The sequence below is a fragment of the Phaseolus vulgaris genome, chromosome 11 (assembly GCF_000499845.2).
Source record: "Phaseolus vulgaris cultivar G19833 chromosome 11, P. vulgaris v2.0, whole genome shotgun sequence".
Lineage (NCBI taxonomy): Eukaryota > Viridiplantae > Streptophyta > Magnoliopsida > Fabales > Fabaceae > Phaseolus > Phaseolus vulgaris.
The window spans coordinates 804,973-827,490 of record NC_023749.2 but is presented as its reverse complement, the minus strand read 5'-3'; the positions used below and the strand labels follow the sequence as shown (position 1 = coordinate 827,490).

General features: G+C 29.2%; 3 protein-coding genes across 3 annotated transcripts; 2 read left to right on the top strand and 1 right to left on the bottom strand.

Annotated features, from left to right (window-relative positions):
* Positions 1–1,251: 1,251 nt before the first annotated feature.
* On the top strand, positions 1,252–2,318 carry LOC137826733 (uncharacterized). The gene is made up of 3 exons (XM_068632846.1): positions 1,252–1,439; positions 1,522–1,574; positions 1,905–2,318. The coding sequence occupies exons 1-3, from the start codon at positions 1,349–1,351 to the stop codon at positions 2,022–2,024; spliced, it is 264 nt and encodes an 87-aa protein (XP_068488947.1). The 5' UTR covers positions 1,252–1,348; the 3' UTR covers positions 2,025–2,318.
* Positions 2,319–4,698: 2,380 nt separating this feature from the next.
* LOC137823487 (ubiquitin-like modifier-activating enzyme atg7) lies at positions 4,699–9,841 on the top strand. Its single transcript, XM_068628686.1, has 14 exons — positions 4,699–5,021; positions 5,212–5,429; positions 5,523–5,714; positions 5,810–5,864; positions 5,977–6,071; positions 6,750–6,939; positions 7,043–7,142; positions 7,289–7,433; positions 7,520–7,678; positions 7,778–7,966; positions 8,148–8,339; positions 8,439–8,554; positions 8,691–8,847; positions 9,501–9,841. The coding sequence occupies exons 1-14, from the start codon at positions 4,901–4,903 to the stop codon at positions 9,672–9,674; spliced, it is 2,103 nt and encodes a 700-aa protein (XP_068484787.1). The 5' UTR covers positions 4,699–4,900; the 3' UTR covers positions 9,675–9,841.
* Positions 9,842–10,310: 469 nt separating this feature from the next.
* LOC137823567 (serine carboxypeptidase-like 40) lies at positions 10,311–17,104 on the bottom strand. Its single transcript, XM_068628790.1, has 7 exons — positions 16,403–17,104; positions 14,069–14,176; positions 13,570–13,844; positions 12,449–12,700; positions 11,707–11,915; positions 11,506–11,611; positions 10,311–10,751 (listed from the first exon to the last, which is right to left on the bottom strand). The coding sequence occupies exons 1-7, from the start codon at positions 16,779–16,781 to the stop codon at positions 10,590–10,592; spliced, it is 1,491 nt and encodes a 496-aa protein (XP_068484891.1). The 5' UTR covers positions 16,782–17,104; the 3' UTR covers positions 10,311–10,589.
* Positions 17,105–22,518: the final 5,414 nt, after the last annotated feature.

Below are 22,518 nucleotides of genomic sequence, written 5' to 3'. Positions count from 1 at the left end.
ATTACTTTATTTCCTTAAAAATAAGGATAAATTTATAATTTTACATTTTACGTCTTTAAAAAAAATACTCTCACAACATCATATCATCTTTTTATATATATATATATATATATATTTTATTTTTATTTTTCTTGTATTCATATTTTTTGATGACTTTGATTTTATTTAAATAATAAATAAGATAGAAGAAACATATAATTAAAATTAATTGTTCAACCAATATGATTATCATACAAAATAAATTATATAGTATAAAATAAAATATGATCTATCACAATAATCAGTGAGCCAGTCAATATAATTCGTCCTGCAAGGTCATCCTTATATTATTTTTTCTTTTAAATAACATAAATATCACACTACAATAATGAATAAGTGATGTATATTTTTTTTTAAAAAAATAATAATTATTCTTTTATTTACTTTAATCAGTGCTAAGATTAATGAGTGATTTTCAAAATATATACAATTATTATTTAGTAACTATTAATTCATTTCAATTTATCATTATCGTTCCCGTGTCTTAAATAGATGACACTTGAATAAAGTTTATATATAATTAATAATAAATCTAGAATAAAATAAAACATATATCACCTAACATGCCAACTTTTATTTGTTGATTTATTTTTATAAATTTTTATTAAATTCATAATATTGACAAGGAAAGATTATAGATTTGGTAAGAATCTATAAAAATAAAATCTTATACATTCAGTTATAATTGTTTTATTTTATTATATATCAATAAATTAAATGTAATACTTGGTGGTGTATAAGATATATTGTGACACAAATAGTCAATAATATTAATCATCACGTAAAAAAATATAGTAAAGTAATTACGAGTAAAATACTTAGATTTAAATGAAAATTTATCATGAGTGGTAATGTTTCACATTTAAATATGAAATTTTATAAGTTTATGTATGAATTAAATTTTTATACTAGATGAAAATAAACTATATATAAAAAGAAAGATTAATAAATTTATTGTTTGAATGTTTTGAATTGAATATGTATTATGTAAATTAATTCATAACGTGCTAATTTTTTGCGGTATTTTTTTTTTTTATCAAAGAACGATATTAATGAAAAGAAATTAATATTTTTTTAATGACTAATTCCTAAATTTTTAAGCGATAAAACATAATTAATTTTATAATTTTTAAGATTAAAAAATAATTATTTGAAAAATAACCAATTTTATCAGCATTTTAGATTAGCGTGAAAAGTTCAGATTCCCGAAAATCAAATTTAAAATGTGTATGCAGTGTCACAGCCATAAAAAAAATTCCCAAACCAATTGCACTTAAAACCCTAACCCTAAAATCAGACGCAGAGAAAAATGACGCAGAAGGCGAATCTTTTCAAGGGTAAAGCCAAGAAAAAATCGATTCCTCCCAATCGTCATGGGAAAGCTCCTGTTAATCGCAAAGGTTTTATCGTTTCCCACGTTTGATTTTTCCCCCTTCTAGTGTAAGATCTTTTGCAATAATCTCTTACCATTTTTCTTCGCAGGAAAGAGATTCGTGAAGCCATCCAAGGTCACAAAGGAAATGGATGCTGATCGTGTAAGCCTCTTTACTGATCTCAGTTTTTATCTTCTTGGAGTTCATAGTTCTGAGAATTTTATGTTCTGAATTGTATGCTTTGTGCTGGGGTGAGGATGCTTGTTTAACAGCAAATTAGGGTTTTCTCGAGATTGCTTTTCATATTTTTTCTGTGTTTCTAAGTGATCATTAGAACGATTATATCACACTTTGATGGTTTTTGTGGATGGACCTTTTTTATACTGTTTCTTGGGATAGTTTAATGGGCATTTTGGTGTGTTTATCTTCTGGGAAATTGTTGGTAAATGTTGAATTTCTTTACTAAGTTGGGTTCAATTTGTGTTAATCTAGGAGGTTAGCAAATTCATTAATCAGTGCAATGAGATCAAAGCTGCAACTCTGGCAACAAAGGATGGTGGCCAACTAGGCATCATTAAGCATCCATCAGAGCAACCAAGTGGTGCTAAATGAATTGGTAATTATGAGTGAAACACAGATTCTTGTCATAGCTGAATGTATCTTATGTATGGTGCATTGTCTTAGAGTCTTTTTAGTTATAAATTGTAAAATCAATTTTGATAGTTTCACCCTGCTGGAGTACTTTTGGGTGTGTGTGAATTGCTCTGTCTTTTTTCCATTCTTTTGCTAGTTGGTTGTTGGTTACTGGTTATTTGGGAAATTGTAGTGATCATTAGATTTCATGTCTGTGGTAACTGAGGAAGTTTTACTTTTATCAATTCAACAAAGGTGATGACTTCCATTTAACCTATTATATGAAGCTACATTCATACAAGTTGATGATTGTAAAAGTAGCATGTGAACTCAAGTTCTGAAAGAAAAGGAGGAAGAAGGTTTCTTGGTGGACTAGTTGGCTCTTGTGTAGTTTTTTATTTGTTTAAGATTCTTGGTTGCTTAATTTTGTTTGAAAATGAAACTTTTTTTTTATCAAAACCTCAAATTACAAAGAAATCATCCAACCAAAAACTAAGAAATTCTCTTGGTTGCTTAATTTTGCATGAATTTTGAAAAAAAAACAGAGAAAAAGATTTAATGTGAACTTGCTTAAAATGTGAAATTTGATTTATTTTAGTTGTTAATCCCAAACCTTTCTTCACCATCATGAAAGTAACAAGAATTTAGATAGGAAATGTGACTGTGGAGAGGAAAATAAATAAAAGGTTAATACACTGAGATTATTGGTGAAAAAGTTATCTACTTTGATCTAATTTGGATTACAGCATTTTTTATTTGAAGTTAAAAAATAATACAATTATATAATAAAAAATTCAACAGCATTAAATCCAACATTTCTTTTTCTTAAAATAAATTCAATCTGCTTCATAAGACACATAGCTTTCTTGGATTTTGGATTTAAAATAAATCTTAATCATAAAATAGAAAAAGTAAATAAATTCAGCTTTGCTCGTATTTTCTCTTCATAATATCAGGAGTTTGAACTTGCAACTAATAAAAGAAAAAAGAGATTTAGCTAAATATAAAAAAACGAAGAGAAATCTCTTGTATTGTATTGGATTAATGTTTTTTCATTAAAGAATTAAATATATTTTTATTCTCTTAATTAAATTAAAAATATATTTTATTACCTTTTATTTTGAATTTTACTTCCAAATGATACACACACAAAATAGTAAATAGTGACATCAAAATATATTAATTATTTATTTTAACATATTAAATATATTACATTAAAATATCATTTTTATCGGAAAATAAATGTTTCAACAACTTATATTTTAAATTAATATTAATTATTTATTTTAACGTGTTAAAAACACTACCTTAATAATTAACACCTTTATCTATAAAATTCCAAACTAACAAAAAAACAAACAAACAATAAACTTTTCTATTAATTTATTCTTTTTTTTGTCAAATTCTTTTTGTTTTAAAAAATTTAAAATCTGGCAAAATTTATCTTTCTTTTGCCTCCTTTTCATTTTCCAAAAAATATTTATTTTCAGATGATTCTGCACTTAAATTAAAGAGTTAAAGGGAAGAGCAATTAAAGAAAGGTTAATCCAAGATTAACCCAGAAATATGGAGTTAAATTATTTAGTGATCTGATAATTGTTTTAGTAATTACAAAATATGGAATAACCCAAATAAAATAAAATATTAATGTAAGGATAAAACGGAAAAATATTTTTGTAAAAAAACGGTTTTAAAGAAAAATCTTCTTATATATAAGTATATGTATAGATTATTAATGGATATTAAGTATTATATATGATCCAAATTTTCTATTTTTAAAGAAAAAATAATGTAACTTAACCATTAATATTAATAAAATCAAATTTTAAATTTATTAATTTTATAAAAAAATAAATTATATTGATGAGATATTTATGGAGTTTTACTTAAATCCCAAAGAATGAAAGTAATTATCTACCACAACACTTTCCAATTTAAAGTTCAAATAATAAATCATGCAAATTTAACTATTCATATTACTAAAACCAAATTTTAAATTTACAAATTTTATAAAATAATAAATTATATTGATATAAATTTTTGTTATATATAAATAATAAAAATATAATATATTGGATGACATTTAGTAACTGTAATCAGAAAATATGAAAGAATAAAAACTATAATTTATAATTTTTAAGAGATTGAAGATATGAAAAAAAAAAATTGCTTCACGTGTTAAGAAGAGTTCAACCTATAATAAACCGTTACATTTGAAATTTGAACAAGATAACTGATTTTTACATATATTAGTATTAAAAAAAAAAGTTACCAAAATTTATTGAAAAAAATACAACTTTTTTCTATTCAAAAACTTATTATTTATGTTCCTTTCTTTTACTTTTATATCATAACAACAAATCAAAATTAGTGATTTACAATTAAATAATTATGTTATAAATATAAATTTGTTTAATATATATTTTTTATTGTAATTAAATAAAAGAGACAAGACTATATTGCATGATATTTAAAATTCCTTTAGCATGACATTTGGAAATATATCTATTATGTTTGCTACATTTATTTAGATAATTTATAAATTATATTTCTGTTAGTGTTAATATTATTTTTTTTTAGTTTTAAATTTATGTATACATAATCCAATTTTTACATTTTAAAATAAATTAATTAAGGGCAAAAGAGACTTTTCATAGTATTAGGTGCAAATCTGAATCCATCTGGTGCAGAAAGAATCAACAGAAAAAAAAAACTATGGACCAAGTTTCTTTCTTGACGCCATTGAATCCTTGAACAGAACCACCAACAAGAGTTCTGCTGAAAATTGAAGAATTGAAATCTGTTAGAAAATCGTTGAAGTGGGACCAACGAAGCGACAGATCTCCGATCAAACTATGGAGCCTTTGCTGCAATTCGCACCGATGCAGAGCTCCGTCGACGAGGGTTTTTGGCACCGATTGTCTTCTTTGAAGCTTAACAAGCTTGGCATAGACGATTCTCCAATTCATATATTCGGTTCATCTCTTTACTCTAATCTTTACACGTCAACATAGTTATTTTTGTCTTTGTTTCTAGAAGATTGTGAAAGAATATGCATATTTTGTATTTATCAGTTTCTTCAACAAAAATCTGAAATGTGAATGTGACGTTTCATGAATTGTATGCATTAGGTTCATTCATCTTACAATGCCCTTCTTGATTGCAGGCTTTTATGCACCTTGCTCTCACACTCAAGTATCAAATCCTTTAACTCTTTTATCTGAGTCTTTACCTTCTGAATTGAGCGAGGCATCGTTAATTCCTGAACCGAGCCGCGGCAATCGGAACAAGTGCTCTGTTCCGGGGATGCTTTACAATACAAATACTGTGGAGAGCTTCCATGCACTTGATAAGCATGAGCTCTTGAAGAAAGAGGCAGCAAAGGTAGACACAGTTTTTCAGTCAGTTAGAGAATATAAATTGAATTGAAATGTTTTTATATCACTTGAGTTTGTCCTTCTGCTGTTGTTAAATTAGATATGGGATGATATCCTAACTGGAAAAGCTGTGGAGGACTGTTCCGTACTTGGGAGATTCCTGGTTATTTCTTTTGCTGACCTGAAAAAGTGGACTTTCAACTACTGGTTTGCTTTCCCTGCTCTCATGCTTGATCCTCCTGCAACTGTGGTTAATCTGAAGCCAGCTTCTCAGTGGTTCAGCATAGCTGAGGTAATCTGTGTTTCATTATTCTCAACCCAACTCATTTGTTTGATTATAACTTTATGTTTGTTGATTTTAACTTTCTTTGTTTTGTGGAATGCTAGGCTGAATCTCTCTCTGCGGCCTGTAACGAGTGGCGAAGCTCAAAATCAACATCAGGTATAAATTTCTTAATTTCCTTAAAAAGCGCATGGAAGTAACCTAATTAATCCATTCTGTCATTTCTTTTTTAACTTGGTGAGCTTTGCCTAATAATAAAAAAATGTGGCAGATGTTCCATTCTTTTTAGTCACCATAGATCAAAAGTCATGTGCTACTGTCAGGCTTCTGAAGGACTGGGAAGCTTGTCAAGGCAATGCTAACAAGGTCTCCTACTTCAACACCGGTTATAATAGATAATTAAAAGTTTAATTGATTTTTGGTTCTTCTAGTTTGGACATCGCCCAACTTTAGACCCCCAATTTTGTTTTTGAGGTAATCAAGTCTATAATTTTGAAGTTAAGAAAATTTAGTCTCCTTGGTGATTTTCTTCTATTTTAAAAACTCGTATTGTTAGGTTACTATTTATCTTAATATTTGGGGTGTTTATGAAGGCTTTTTATATGAAATGTTTTTAATAGTTTAGAAGTAAGAAATGTGGTTGAACTTGTAAAACTTAAATGATTTTTTAAGATACAAGATTATAGTATGAAGATAAGTTTTTGTTTGCAAATTTTTATATTTTTGGTGTAATGCAGTGTTTGGTTGATAAGTTTGATTACAAGATGATTTAACTGATTCAATTTGTAATGATCTTAAAGTAAAAAAAGGAGAGTATGATGATTTTAGGTAGAATAGAGTTGCCTAGGGGACCAAATTTTCTTAGTTTTATAAATAGTGGGAGTACATTAGCATGAAAATTGGGGAACCAAAATTGCATACAAGCCAAACTAGAAGGATCGAAAGGGTAATGAAGGCATAGTTAAATGTAGTCTTTGTAAAAGTTCTTTTTGAATGTGAAACCATAGATGTCCTTTCATGAAATTTACCAGTTTCTATTGGCAGATCCTTTTTGGATTTTATGATCCATGTCATCTCCCAAATAATCCTGGATGGCCTCTCCGCAACTTCTTAGCACTTATTTCTGTGAGGTGGAATATCAACTCAGTTCAATTTTTCTGCTACAGAGAGAACCGTGGTTTTGCAGATATGAAGTTGTCTCTCGTTGGTGAAGCATTGATAACAGTTCCACAAGGTAAAGTTTCATTGATAGTGTATTGTGTAACTACTAATTGCTTATTGATATGCCTTTGTATTTTTTTTGTTCGGTTTCTAACTCGGAAGAAGTAACTAAATAGGGTGGAAAGACACGGTGCCTAGTGCAGTTGGATGGGAACTTAATAAGGGTAGAAAATCTTCTAGGTGTATAAGTCTTGCACAGTCCATGGATCCAACCAGGTTAATGCCTGCATTTTTCTCCCTGATCTCTCTTCTCTTTCCCTCGCACTTGTTCCTTCTTTACATTCCTAAAATGCCTTCTTATTTTTTGTGTATTTCTATCGTTTTGTTTTGTATTATTGGTTTTAATTTCTTTTTTCATTCAGATTGGCCATATCTGCTGCAGATTTGAATTTAAAGCTCATGAGGTGGCGTGCTTTGCCTTCTCTAGACTTGAATGCCTTATCTTCCATGAAGTGTCTTCTCCTTGGAGCTGGCACACTTGGATGCCAGGTCGCACGCATGCTTATGGTGAGTGTTGAACAAATCCTATTGTCATGCTTATGGTGAGGGTTTATGGTTTAATTTGTGATAACCGAAAAATCGTTCTCTTGCAGGCATGGGGTGTTCGAAAAATCACTTTAGTTGACAATGGCAGGGTGGCTATGTCTAACCCATTGAGGCAGTCTCTTTATACTTTGGACGACTGTCTTAATGGTGGCGAATTTAAAGCAACAGCTGCTGTGGAAAGTCTCAAACGGATTTTTCCAGCTGTGGTAAATTATTAACCCATAACACTTCATTTGATGCTAAATTACTAAATCTGATAATCCTATTCTTCCCTTAAACTACATGCATTTTGTTTTTTTTTTCAGGATGCAGAAGGAATTGTTATGGCTATACCAATGCCTGGACATCCCATACACAGTCAGGAACACGATAGTGTACTTGAAGATTGTAAAAGGTTGCGAGATTTAATCGAGGCTCACGATTCAGTTTTTTTGTTGACTGATACCAGGGAAAGTCGATGGCTCCCAACACTTCTTTGTGCCAATACTAACAAGGTTGTATCAGTTTAGGGTTTAAAGTTTAGAGTTTAGGTTGTATTTAACTAATGATATCAATGCTTAACACACGATTCACATTTTAAAATGAAGCGTATGTTGTGATCATTATCCAATCTGTTGTTTGATTCAGTATCCTTAACTAATATGCTTCTGTATCTTTTTATTCCTCAACTTGCAGATTACCATTACTGCTGCACTAGGGTTTGATAGTTTCTTGGTTATGCGCCATGGAGCTGGTCCTTTAAGTCCTGCCCACAACTTCAATGCTGAAATTGTTAATTCTTCTTGTGTTGATAAGCCAGTAAATGATGCAAATGGAAAGCATAGATTGGGCTGTTATTTCTGCAGTGATGTTGTTGCACCAACCGATGTAATTTTCCTGCTGCATTGTGTGTGATATTTGAACTAATGTAAACTAAATGTATTATAACTAATTCATGATGGTTTAATTCATGATGGTTTTCTTCAGTCAACATCCAACCGCACTTTGGACCAACAATGTACGGTGACCCGACCAGGGCTGGCTCCTATTGCGTCGGCCCTTGCAGCCGAACTTCTGATCGGAATTTTGCATCATCCTCAAGGGTAATTCAGAAAACATTTTTTTTATATACAAGAAGAATTTTGAAGCATTACAATAGAGAGCCAAAGAGGGAATAATCCCAATTGTTTTGCTTTATTTATCCATCACGAAACTCAGATATCAACTATGCCTTTACAGGATATTTGCAGTAGGGGACATTAACAATGCCGTCGACCGAGCTACCGAGCAACCTCTCGGAATTTTACCTCATCAGATTCGCGGCTCCCTTTCTCAGTTTTCTCAAATGACCCTTATCGGTTACTCCTCCTCCAGCTGCACTGCCTGTAGTCATACAGTAAGTCTAGTAGTTATTTGATAATGCTTCTTCTGCAATTAATAGGTTTTGTATGCTTTCCATTACCTCCAGTGATTAGGATGTGGTGCCTATAACCTGGGCATGAAACTTTGCTAACAAGATTTAGTGCTTAACTTTAGTTTAAGTAAATTTGAATTGTTAAAAGTTAAAAGAAGAATTATTTAGACCAAGGTCTTTTCTCAAATTTCTTCAAGCTTAATAGCTGGTTTAGTTTAAAACCATTAGCATTAGTCAGATTCAATCAGTGCAAAGTTACATAGAGGAAAAAGTGGAATATGGAAATGGAAAAGGGAATTAGACAAATGGAGGGTGGATTTGAGATTGTAATCATCAAAATTATTAGTTCCAATTATTGAAATATTTTGTGTAATTTAACTGACAAACTCTCAAATGATCAATATGCTGGAACATGATTACTAGTATAGTACTAGTGCTTGTTGTCCTCTCATTTGGATAGGTGCATGCTTCAAAGTTTAATGGATGTTTGTGAGGGTATGTTGTATGACATCATCAACATTTTATCCTTTATTATATATATTTATTTCTAAACTCATCACATCAAGGGTTGTATACACCTCCATGAGTTGTTAAACTATCATTTTCTTTTATTAAATTGCAACCATTCAATTCAGGTTGTATCAGAATATCGAAACAAAGGAATGGAGTTCATACTTCAAGCAATTAATCATCCTACTTACCTAGAGGATCTCACTGGGCTCACAGAGTTGATGAAATCAGCCACCTCGTTGTCATTGGATTGGGACAGGGAGATGGAAGATGAGGATGACGACTGTGTTGAAATTTAACAATCACTCAATTGTACATAAACTAACTAATCTGCAATTTCTATGATTTTTTTACCTAAGGTTTTAGTACACCATACTGCCAAACCTTGTTAAAATGTACAAAACTGATTTCATGTAGTAACTGTATATTCATCAATGCCAGCAATTCGAGTTTATTATGCCTTTAACAGTCGGTAATTTCTTAACACGTTGCTAACCATTGTGATTTTCTTATTTTACAACACCATTATGATGACTATTATGTTATTCACCAGCTTTTGGCTGTAAGGGTGGAGGCTATACATCAACATCATGTTTGTTTCATCTTTGTTTTTTAAATTTTACTTTGCTCTATCTCTTTTTTTATTATTTGAAATTTAAGTGAGACTTTGACTGTTTCTTCTTGCACCTTCATATGTTCTTCTCTCACCTCCATAAATTTTTGGTATTCCAACCTTCTGTAGTATTTTGGATTACGTAATTCAAAAGTTTTTTTTTTCAAATTCGTAATTAGCTTCTGGATTATGTAATTCGGAAGCCTTTTTTCAGATACACAATTAGTTTCTGGATTACACAATTAGCCTTTTTTCGAATATGAGATTATCTTTCAGATTTCGTATCTAATCTCAGAAGAATCCTAGCAATAGTCGTATAATCTCTTCACAAAGTTGACTAGTGTAGTCTTTTCATTTATCACATGCTGAAATAAATACACTTTCTTTTTCTTTTAGTGCAATGAAGTTTGAAGGATGGAGAGGTTGCACCATTTACATCCTGCCATGTTCAACTTTTGCCTTGAACTCATAATGATATTTACAACCTTACAAGATTCTCACCAATGAAAGATTGCCAACAAAAATAGACTCCAAGAAACCCAACTATAATTGAATTTATTTCCCTTCAAATTAAACATTGCTACAATGGAATTCCAATAAACTAGGCCTTTCTTTTGGGAGGACCTGGAAGAGGAGTGCCGTCTAAGAAATATTTGATCAAAGTTAGGGCCCTTGCGGGTTGGTAACTTGGCACTTGATGCCCTGCTTCCCTCACTGTGGCTAATGTTAAGCCTCCCTTGTATACTTCTGCATAGCCACCAACCTGTGTCACACCAGAGTTCTTTTCAAAATGCTTTCTTATGATATGAAAGTATGATTAAAAATATTAAAGCAGCTACCACGCTTCATCATTATTCTTTCAATGCAATACGAGTCATTAGCTCTAATGCGTTTAGACGGATTAAAAAAAGATAAAATCGATTTTGTAAAGTTGAGTTAAGTTTAAAGTTTACTTTTTAATATGGTATCATAAATATTTAGAATATATTCTATCAATAGTATATTGGGTTTATCAATTCAGCATGTCATGACGTTGGGTAGGATCTTTTATAGACTTTTATGACCATGGCCTGTAAATGGATTCTTTATGTGTCTCTAAAATGTCTTTTATAGTATGACCAACCTAGTTGGTCATATACATGTGACTCACTATCAAGAAAAGAATTACAATAACTAGATGATGGTGTATAATATTAGTCAGCCATAAACTTCCAGTTAGTGGATCTAATCTTTCATGAAAAGTAAGAAATTCTTCACATTTTGACGAATTCAAGGTGAAAAATGGAGTTGCTCCCTAAGCAAATCTCAGATAAAGTTGAGTCAAAAGATCCCGATTTAGGATGAATTCATAGACTAACACATGAGTTGCAGTCTCGATGTGAGAACATGTGTAGAAAATTACACATCGACAACAAATAATTGGATACAAAATCTTATCATATAAATCGATTTTATAAGAATGAAAATTCACTTCTTAATAAATATTATGGGTGTGTAACTAACTCTTTCTATATTACCTCTCCATGAGAAAACCAAGGGTGCCAAACAGTTTTAACGGGAAGCTCCATCTTCTTAATGGAATACTTGGTTGAAGTGATGGGAACCCTTCCATCTGTGTCACCACTGTACCAACATGGAAAATTAGTTACTAGAAGATATAGGATTAGTTAATTGCAAGTTTTAAGAAAAACTATGTGAAGGGTGCATGAAGATCTTACCTGAAAATCCAAACCCTGAGGCTATTGTTGAGTAGTTCGTGTAAAATTGGAAGAACTGTGGAAGCACCATCTACCCACTTAGTAATGACGTCGCTGCAGGGTTCCCAGTCATATTTGAGATTGGTGACATTGGCATGGAGAGCCTCTTGAACATCTTTTCTATTCATATATGCTTGCACATAATATTCGCTACATGGATCAGTCACAATCTGCAAATACAAATGGAATCTATTATAGTGAACTTCATGCATCATGTTCCAACCTCAAATCCAAGAGATAATATCACTAGTGTCAATTATTGTATTTGAGGTATTGTCTGCTTTGGAAGTTAATGCTCCGTCACGATTTTGTCCTTAAAAAGTACTTTGGTTGGTTGAGGGAGGATGAGTATATAAACTGTTTTTAGCCTTGACTCTTGAGCTGAGCGATGTTGGACTATATTGGCGTTGTTTGTGGAAATGAAAATGTGTCCCAAGCCCTTCAACTAGGGGGAATCCACTCCCCTTAGATATCGACTGTGGGGTTTGTTCCGGTACCATCAATATAGTTTCACATCGCTGAAGAGTCAACGCCAATAACGGTTTATATACTCTCTCTTCCCTCAACCCGTCAAAATGTCTTTTAAGGACAAAACCATCACAGAACACAAACTTTCAAAGTGGACAATACCTCGAATACGACGATAATTGATCTTAACGATGCTATTTCTTGAAAGAAAAAAAGAGTGAAATTGAATTCTTACAGAATATTGTTTTGGGCGGGGTGTGAGTTCGGTACTATTGCAGATTGGAGCATAAATATTGTATAAATCAATGTATTCAATATTATTCTCAACTTCTTCTTCTGCTGCTTCGCACTCACTTTTCTGAATCTTTGGTGAGGACTCGCAAGCATTATTGACAAAAGCTGCTTTATCTGAGATGATTGCATGGGTAGCAAGATAATCATACAGTCCTTGAGAGTCAGTTTCTTGGTTTATCACTGCATTCCCAATCTGTAAATGTCAAAAAACACTTATATGTTAGCCTTCTTCTATTATTCTAATAACAATTTCTCAACAAACATAATAACATATCATAGTTTTCTCAAGAAATCATCATGTATTATTTTGTTCTTATATCTACTTTATTCCTATTGGCATGAGTCTAAAAATTATTCAGACCCAACTCAGCTATGATACCACAAATGTAATTTTTTATCTTTACTTTTTTTTATGTGACTTTAAGATTGTATATATTTCATTTTTCAAGAAATGGTAGCTATGGTGGCATAGTGAACCAAATAATGGCTCTGCCCTGAGTGACCAATCCACAAAGTGTCACCACCACCCATCCTGAGTCAGGCCTTAAGGGACCACTAATCATATCTTCTCCTCACTCCACTAAGAATAAACTTTATAAATTAATTATGGGATTCTTGATTGAGATAACATTATCTTAAAAAAGTATGCAATATAAATTTAATGGATAATGATACATTCACAACTTAAATTTTTTATACAATTCCATTATAACTATTATTTTAATATTCAAACTTATATTTTATATATTTATTTCTAAATTCATCATTATACCAACTATTTAGAGTGGTTTCAATAGTTTCAATCCATTCAGGAGTCATAAACTTAAACCCACCAAGGAGAAGTGGGTTGGTCCAGACCCAAAGTACCTTTTGAACCCAACTAATCCCAAACCCTTCTTCACCATCATGAAAGTAACAAGAATTTAGAAAAAGGCTATTCAACAAAACTATGACTAAAGTGAGATATAGGACTCATCAATTATATTCTAGACCTAATTAACACACAGGTCAATTAACAACTATTTGCATTTGAAAAACAAAAGGGAGGAATAATGCATATACCAAGATTCCTTTGAAGTTGATGATTGCTTTATTTGGTCTTTTGTTATGATAAAGAATGGTATGTGCAAGTTGAGGCACATAATGGCCAGCATAGCTCTCTCCAGCAATGAAGAAATCTCTGTTTTTATACTCTGGAAATCTCTCCAACCAATTCACCAAGAACAAATAATTATCTGCAGCTGTTTTCCTATCTCCATTGGTGTCATAATCTGTTGATTTGTTTGAATAGGAAAACCCTACTCCAGTAGGTGACTCCAGGAACAAAACATTGGCAACTTCAAAATCCAATTAAGCCACAAGTGAGATAAATTATTATGACGTAAAATAAACTTTTAGATATTAGAACATTTCATAGTACACAAGTGATAAGTGATAAGTGATAAGTGGGTATAAATCTCATTTTAAACTGATTTATGAGGTTGTGTTAGACTTAAAGTTAACTTCATAATAACCATCACTTTATGTTACACTCTTGAAGAGAAGTTTGATTTTGGTATACCTCTGTTCCATGAAAACACATTTGTGTGTAGTGTTTTGCCATCACTGTTTACTCTAAAGGGTCCAAGTTCCTGCATTGCTCCATAGGCAAGAGATGAACATCCAGGACCTGAAAAGTTCAATCATAAAGAATTAAACCAAAATAATATGCAATTAGGCTAATTTATTTTCTTATTGGCTTCTTTATACTCATGCTTGTTGTACATACAAAAAAGCATTTTTTTTTTAATTTTGTTATCAGCACATAAAAAAAATAGCATGATGTTACCCCACCATCTAAACAAGCAAATGGGTTCTAAAAACAATAATATATATATATATATATAATAATAATAATTTAAGAGTAATATATTTATGGATTACACTCACTTCACACTTAAATGAGTTATTATTTTAATATAATATAACATTTTACTCTAAAAAAATAATTATTAAATAATTGTTTTTATTATTTACTGTATCAAATTAACTTTATTCATAGTTTAACTTGTATAAATTGGTATTATACTTTTTAAGTGGAAATTACCATTTTAAATTTCGTATCAAAAACAGGATTTGACTTATATTCAAAATTTAGTTTTTCGGAAAAACAAATATTTTTTTGGCATTTTTCTAATGAGAAAATAAATAAATATTTAACTAGTTAAGTTAGTTTATACTTAAAGCCAATAAATATTTATGTTACTAAAAAAATCATTGTAGGGCTAGTTTTTAATATGGTTACAATAAATGCAAAAATCGTCTAGAAGCTTGAATTATGGGATTTGAATAGCTTGTATCAAGGAATCCACTTGTTTATGATGGATCATCACTGAGAAATATTAACCATTTATTATCAGAATGATATAATTAGTGAATAGAATAATTATGACAGTTCAGATCTCTCTCTCTCTCCACGAACTGTTCATTAACAATAATTTTTGTCGGCACATTGATTTAAACAGTTCAATAACCTAATTAATGTTTACATAACAATTCATCTAATTGTAAAGAACATAGGAGTCGTGTAAAACAATTAACTATGATAATTTCATTTAAAAGATAATTTTAGATAACTTTAAAGTATCGACTATAGATAAAATCATTTCATGGTATAAAGATAAAAATATGTCCTAGTATATAATAGAATATCTCCTACATATAAGAGAGACTGATAAAAATATGTCCTACTATATAATAGAATATGTCCTACATATAAGAGAGAGACTGTAAATTTTATTTGATAAGTCAGTTTTATAAAATTAAATTTTAATACAAATTTATAATGTGTATCTATCGTGTTATCTGTTATTGTGTTACCTGTTATTCGGTTTGGTTTGGACTACTACTATAAATATAGATATATAGTGATGAAGGATATTGATGTTTTGTTGAATGAGTTCACGTGATCTTAAATTAAGTGGGCTCAAAGTAACTTCCAAATAATGAAGTTTTTATATTGTGTGTGGTTATAAGTATTTTGATGTAGGGTTGCTGGCACATTTGGAGCAATTGGTATAGTCATCTTAATTGACTCATATACATCACTTTCAATAAAATCAATAATTTGTTGACAAGAAAGGCACAGAAAACACTCATTGCAAAGAAAAAAGGGAGTGATGGAGGGAAAAGTTTTTGTAGGATGAATTTAGCAAGCATCTTAAACCAGATTCTTCTGAATTTTGTTTGGCATTTTTTGTTTGAATGCAAACTGATGTGTTCCTTAAAATAGCATGAATTGGAGGCAGAAAGACATTTACATGTGCATGCGTGTATACACAATCACTCACACACACTTATACTCTATTTAACATTGACACGAACACGAAATAAACATTATTTTTACATGTGTAATTTTTAAAATGTAAGACACAAATATACGAATTTATATATCATATTATTATAAATTATATAAATTGACTATTAAGATTTGCGTGAATAAATATAATTTTGATAGTTGATTTAAAATAATTAGTTCTTTATTTTTATAATCATGATAAAAACTTATACAATAAATTTGTGTTTTTAAAAAATTACTGTATTTGTTTTTTTTTAAGTTGTATTTGTTTTTTTTTAAGTTGTGTTGAAACTGTGTTAAAATTATCAAAGATTAAAAAGTACTTTTTGAATTAGACACTTCAAAAACACATGTCATACACGTATCAGTGTCAGTGTCCGATGTGTGTCTGTCAGACAGAACATCATTTAATAAGTGTGTCTAAGCTTCCTTGATACCTTAGACTAAAGGGTGTAACATACAAAATTAACAGAGCTTTCATGTTTGAGTGCATAACACACTTCATGAGTGAAAACTAGTGAGCAACAAAGAATCAGATCTAAGATTGGTGTTGCTTACCTCCATTGAGCCAAAGAAGAAGAGGGAGTGTATGTTTAGAACGTTGAGCTTCAACAAAGTAATAATAGAAGGCACGACCAGCACTTTTATCCACAGTCACATACCCTCCATACTGAGAAAAACTCACTTGGGGTTGCCCTGGAAGCCTTCCAATTCTATCTTTCTCTTTCAGACCCTCTTGAGAATCAACAATGCCATCAACAACAACCTCCTCAACCTCAAACTCACTCCTACCACTTTCTGAATTTTCTCTCAAAAACTTGGACTTTTGCAGTTTGTTAAGAGCTTGAAGTTGCCTATTTGCAGAGGTTTCAGCCACAAAGAGTGAAAGAGTGAGAAGGGATAGAAGAAGGACACTGGGGGTGCTTGGTTTGCCCATTGTGTCTTTATGTGGAGAATCAGTGAGAAGTGTGGGAAATATATAGGGAGTTTGAGAATGGTATGGGCTTATAATAAGCCAAAAAGAAGCTAGTTGTTTTGTGTCACCATGTCACTATAATATCATGTTGAACTTGGAAGAATAAGTGCTTTAGATTTTTGAAGTTGCAAGAACCAAAAGAGGTGTTGAGGGTAAGATTGAGCACCCCAAAATTGATATGATTAGCATGTGGGCCAAACTGAACCTTCAGAGGTTCCTTCTCCTTAGCCACCAATTGTGTTAGGCCACATGATTGGATCTTAGGAGTACAATTTTATTTCAGTGGCACAAGCAAACTAGAGAATGAAAATTATAACACACTACTACTAGTTTCTAAATTGGTACTTGAAAAAATAATAATGATAAAAAATTATAATATTACATTCATTATCATATTAGTAAATTAAATCGATTGACATCATTCTTGCAAGTAGATCTACAATAAATAAGAAATAAAATTAAAAATTAGATGTAATAATAAAAGAAAATAAAAGTAAAAATTAAATAAAACAATAACAATTCACTTAAGATTTAAACTATTTACTAGTAAAGTAAAAAATAAAATATAGTCATATGATTATATGCATATGTTCCATTTTTACTTTAAAGCTCATTATATTATTTAATTAAAAATTGAAAATAAACAATTGATTAACTATTTTAATTATTATACTAGATAATGAAAATTATAACACACTACTACTAGTTCCTAAATTGGTATCTAATTAGATACTTAAGTTTTAGATATTAATTATTTAGATTCTAAATTTGTTAGTTAAAACACTAATAATTGATTAAATATTAATTTAAAAAATTATTTATTAATAATTAAAACTAATTTAGATACTTATAATTTTTTTAATCTCTAAAATAATCTCTAATTTAATTAAATAATTTTATTTAATAACTTTTTAGTGACTCCACTAAAATTACCTGCATAAATATTTTACTAAAGAAGATTAACTTTGATGAGTGGAAGATTCTTATCAGTATTATTATGTTGGTATGTTCCCTAAGGCTAATTATGGGTTAATTTGGCAAGGAGAAGAATTGGGTTATTGCAAGAGAATGTCAAAAAGGAAACAAAAGTGACAAAAGGAAGAAATTAAAATGTGTTAACCCTTTTCTGGTATCTAATGATAACTATTCAACTTTGGAATCACTTTATTAAATTTAGGGTTAGGATAATAATTGTGCCCATTTATTGACTTTTTTAAGGGTCTCATAATACTGATTTGCTTGACATGATTTGTGTAAATTATGAAAATGGGAATAGAAAAGACACAGATTCAAATTGGTGAATCATAAGTGATGCACATGCCAACTAAACCCCATTAAAATAAAACACAGATAAGGTTCATTTCTTTACTCCAATTTAGCACATGACAACCAAATTTCTTCAAAAACAAACAATTGGATTTAATGGAGATTGGAATTAGGGGCCTTTGGAATTTAAATATCATTCACATCCAATTAAAAAGAACCTGTTTTGGTCGGTACCTAATGATAAATGGAGGTTTCTTCACTTTCAGATTTATTAAATCAAACATAAAGTTATATAGTGATTAAGGATGAGATAATACACTTTTAATTATGATAAAAAAATTTTGAAAAAATGTACAACGATTAATTGCATCGAATACCAATATCTCATTTGAATGTTTTACAACCCTAAATCCTATAAAATGTACGTTATCATCACGATTAATTGCATCGAATACCAATATCTCATTTGAACGTCAGAGTACATTTTACAGATATCATCAAGATCGAAATTTTATGAAGGAAATAACAAAAGGAGGAAAAAAAGTCATTCAACGAATAAAAAAAAATAAAAGATGACCGACCGACTGAACAGGAAGATAACAGTTCTCTCAGTTCCAATACATTCAAGAATATTTACGTACAAAGATTTTTTTTTTTAAGTTATGTATTATTCTAATTTATTATATAAAAATATGTTTTTATCTACAAAATTTTATGCTTTTAAAGTTTAAACTTAAAACTTCAGACAGATTACTAAAATCTTGTACCAGTGACTGATCAATTATATTAAAATAGATATGGACATAAAAGCACATGCAGCTCTATGTTTCTTAAATTTATAAAAAAAGTACTGTTAATTTAACATTTTTTATTATATTATTTATTTATTACTCTGTCACCTCAATCATTGTATCTCTCTGCTTTTTCTTCTCATCTTTCACTTTGTTTATATAAATATACAAAAGCACAAAACTAAGGCATTTCTTTATTGTATTTAAACTCATTTAATAGTTTCTTTTCCAATGTTCACTCATCATAAAGGAGAAATAATTTCTTTTTATTAAAATGAAGTGATTTTAAAATTATATTATAAAATAACTTATAAATAAAGATATTATGTTAGGATGAATTCTATTTGAAGTATTATATGTTTTGAAAATTAGTATTTCTTCATGATTTTTATCTTTAAAAATCATAAGTCTTGATAGATTAAAACATGAAAGAAGTTTGAGAGATAGTATCGTTAATGTTAATTTACGATTTTATCCTTAGAAAACGTTTTAATAAATTAGAAGAGAAATAAGTATATAAATTATTTTTTATCTTAATTGTGTTGAAAGAAGTAATATTTTCTTTCTGATAATTCATTTTGATTTCTTGGAATTCCAATATCTTTATTTGAACTAAAAAAGCGCTCTGAAATAAGAAAAGGTAAAAAGGTAAAGAAACCATAAAAGTCCTCTTTACTAATTACGTAGATTCGTTTCTTATGAATCACTCTCAAAATTTGATCCCAAATTGCTTCGGATAAAGGTTTAACACAGCATCGAAATTTTGTGTCCATTAATTTGAAGCTTGTAGTAGGGTTGAAGAAAATAATGGTTCAAATTAATTATGAGCAATCACTTTCAAATGGGACACTTTTTTGTGTGTTCTTTACGTTGTTTTGTTTATTAAGAAATATTCCATGATAATAATATACCTAACCAAGATTTATTAATGAGAAAACGACATTAATGGGATAAAGACAAATCATTCTTTACTAAAAACAAGAGACTCGTAGTGTTTCAATGTAATTCATAATTTGAATTGTACACTTTTTTTCTATTAATGATAGAGTAGTAATTAAATTGTGAAAATCAAGAAAATCATGAAACCAATTTTTAGATACCAAAATAATTAGTTGCAATAGTAATTAAATTAGAGACTATTTTAGAAACTAAATAAAAGTTTGGTTTCTAAATAAGGTTATATTATTGTTAAATAGTTTCTAAATTGGTATCTAATTAGTAACCAATGTTTTAACTACCAATTATTTAGTTTCTAAATTTGGTTTCTAAAACCTTTCATGCTAATTAGATACCAATTTAGAAACTATTTAACAATAATAGAAACTAATTTAAAAACTAAATTTTTATTTAGTTTCTAAAATGATCTATAATTTAGTTATTATTGTAACTAATTATTTTGGTATCTAAAAAATGATTTTTATTTTATAATTTTCTTGTAGTGTGTATAATATTAAAAAGTATGAGAAATCAGAAACTCAATTAGGGTTCAAGGAAAAGAACAGTGTGATATTATTTATGTTGGAGTTTAATTTTGAGTGAGAGCTATTAAAATGAAAACAAAATCATAAATGTACTGTTGTATTTGTGTTATGTTTTTTTGCATTGGTTCTTGTTTTACTGATTAAAATATTTTTTTAATAATTTATATTAAATTTAAAAGATGATGTTGTTGATGAAAATGTCAACACAGGATTAAATTTTTAAAGTTAGTTTGAGAAATAAACAAAGTACTTCTAACATTTGAAATTATCTAACCTCTTTTTTAAGTTATTAACAAAAAAAAGGAAATTTTCTCAAAGTGATTTCGTTATCATGTTAGTTTGGTGTTTTAATAAGTTAGAACATAAAATAAAATGGTAAAAATATATCATGTCATATTTTATTATAAGTGATTTTTTTTCACACATCTATATCTATGTAAAAGCATGTTTAGAAATATGGTTATAAGAATCTCTTAATCAAATGTTAATAGAAAGTCGACTTTAAGTTTAATTTAACTTATAAAACTAATTTATAAGGTGAGGTTTGTTCTTATTTATACATTATGAAATGTTTTGATCTTTAGTCGTCGATATGAAATCTCGAATTGAGTTTATTGAATTTAAATGTAAAGACTTTAAGTGAATGTTAAGATAAAAAAGAAGATAAATGTATGTGTTTGTCTTTCTTTGTGTATATTTATTATCTAACATATGAGATATTTTAATGAGTCATAATTATCATTCTTACTATTTAAAAATAAAAACTCTCCTCTAATTAATTAATTTAATATTATCCCTGAAAAACTCTCAAGCATTTTACATTTTAAGAAAACTATATTATCAATTTGGTATTTGAAAGAGGCAAAAATAATAGCATATCACTTGCTTATCAAGTTGATTTTCAAATCTTTCACTAACATTAGCCAACACATTTTTAGTATATATTTAAATTGTTGGCCAGAAATTTAATTGATCACCTTAAGATTATTCTCTTATCTTAACCATGCATTTTTTTTGTTCTACCAAATTTAGTTAACAATGTTAAAGAAAATATTGAAATAATATTTTTTTCAAGTACTTTATTTCATCAAAAAAATAATCAACATTCTATTTGTTTCTCAATAGGGGAAAAAAATAACTTTCTAGTTAAATTTTGGTTAAACCGTCATAGCACTTCTCTTTTTTTTATCCTCAAAGCGATTGAACTTTGAAACGTGAAAGATATCGGTTTGGGCTGTGTTAGACTTCTTATTCTGATTCATTTTTAACCTTTCACATTCTTTCTGCACCTCTATAGCTTTTTCTGGCACCCCATAGGTTAGACAAAATGACTATTTTATCCTTAGAAATTGTAAAATCTGCAAGATATTTCCAGAATCCAGAAATACCTTTCAGATTCTACATTTGTGATCGTAAAACCCAAAAGATCTTTTGAGAACCATAAATACTTTTCAAATTTTACAATTTAAAATAATTTTTTTTTAAAAATACATTTTAAATTATAGAATAAAAATGTATTTTCACTGGCCAAATTTTGTAGTAATATTTTCTTTAATTTACACAAATTATAGAATTCAAAAAATATAATTATTAAACACGAAAACTGATACACAAATACTGATACAATATGAATACACAAAAAATAGGTGTTATTTTTAAAATATAAAACATAAAGACAAAGATGTATATTATATAATTATTAATTAACAATAAAGATTTATAATCATGAGTATATTTTAATTTTTTTAATAAAAAAATGTTTTTCATAGTTCAAAATGATTTTTATTTTTTATAATCATAATAAAAATTTATACAATAAATTTAAATTTTTAAAAAATTAATATATTTTTCTTTTTTTAAATTGTGTTAAAATCGAATTAAAATTGTCAGAAATTCAACAAATATTTTTTTAAATTATTCTACAAGTGTAATGCGAGTATCAATGTCCAATACGTGTTGTACAAATATAGTATAAGTGTCGGTATACGTATATCCAAAGAAACTCATCCACTATCCCTAATAGTAACACTCGTCATAACACACATGCACATTCTTTCCGAAACCATTTTGCTACCACAAATCCTCAATCTTCCATGGAACATATCACAGTAGAATTCAAGCTACGCCATGTACATAGTTACAACATACAATCCATTAATC

What these genes read in the sequence shown, in the direction of transcription:
- LOC137823567 (XM_068628790.1), bottom strand. Translation starts at nt 16,781, where the DNA reads ATGGGCAAACCAAGCACCCCCAGTGTCCTTCTTCTATCCCTTCTCACT. An exon ending in TCTTCTTTGGCTCAATGGAG is followed by an intron (nt 14,177 to 16,402) that starts GTAAGCAACACC and finishes TGAACTTTTCAG; the next exon opens with GTCCTGGATGTTCATCTCTT. An exon ending in TCAACTTCAAAGGAATCTTG is followed by an intron (nt 12,701 to 13,569) that starts GTATATGCATTA and finishes TGACATTTACAG; the next exon opens with ATTGGGAATGCAGTGATAAA.
- LOC137823487 (XM_068628686.1), top strand. Translation starts at nt 4,901, where the DNA reads ATGGAGCCTTTGCTGCAATTCGCACCGATGCAGAGCTCCGTCGACGAG. An exon ending in AGTGGTTCAGCATAGCTGAG is followed by an intron (nt 5,715 to 5,809) that starts GTAATCTGTGTT and finishes GTGGAATGCTAG; the next exon opens with GCTGAATCTCTCTCTGCGGC. An exon ending in AGGTCGCACGCATGCTTATG is followed by an intron (nt 7,434 to 7,519) that starts GTGAGTGTTGAA and finishes GTTCTCTTGCAG; the next exon opens with GCATGGGGTGTTCGAAAAAT.
- LOC137826733 (XM_068632846.1), top strand. Translation starts at nt 1,349, where the DNA reads ATGACGCAGAAGGCGAATCTTTTCAAGGGTAAAGCCAAGAAAAAATCG. An exon ending in AGCTCCTGTTAATCGCAAAG is followed by an intron (nt 1,440 to 1,521) that starts GTTTTATCGTTT and finishes TTTTCTTCGCAG; the next exon opens with GAAAGAGATTCGTGAAGCCA. An exon ending in AGGAAATGGATGCTGATCGT is followed by an intron (nt 1,575 to 1,904) that starts GTAAGCCTCTTT and finishes GTGTTAATCTAG; the next exon opens with GAGGTTAGCAAATTCATTAA.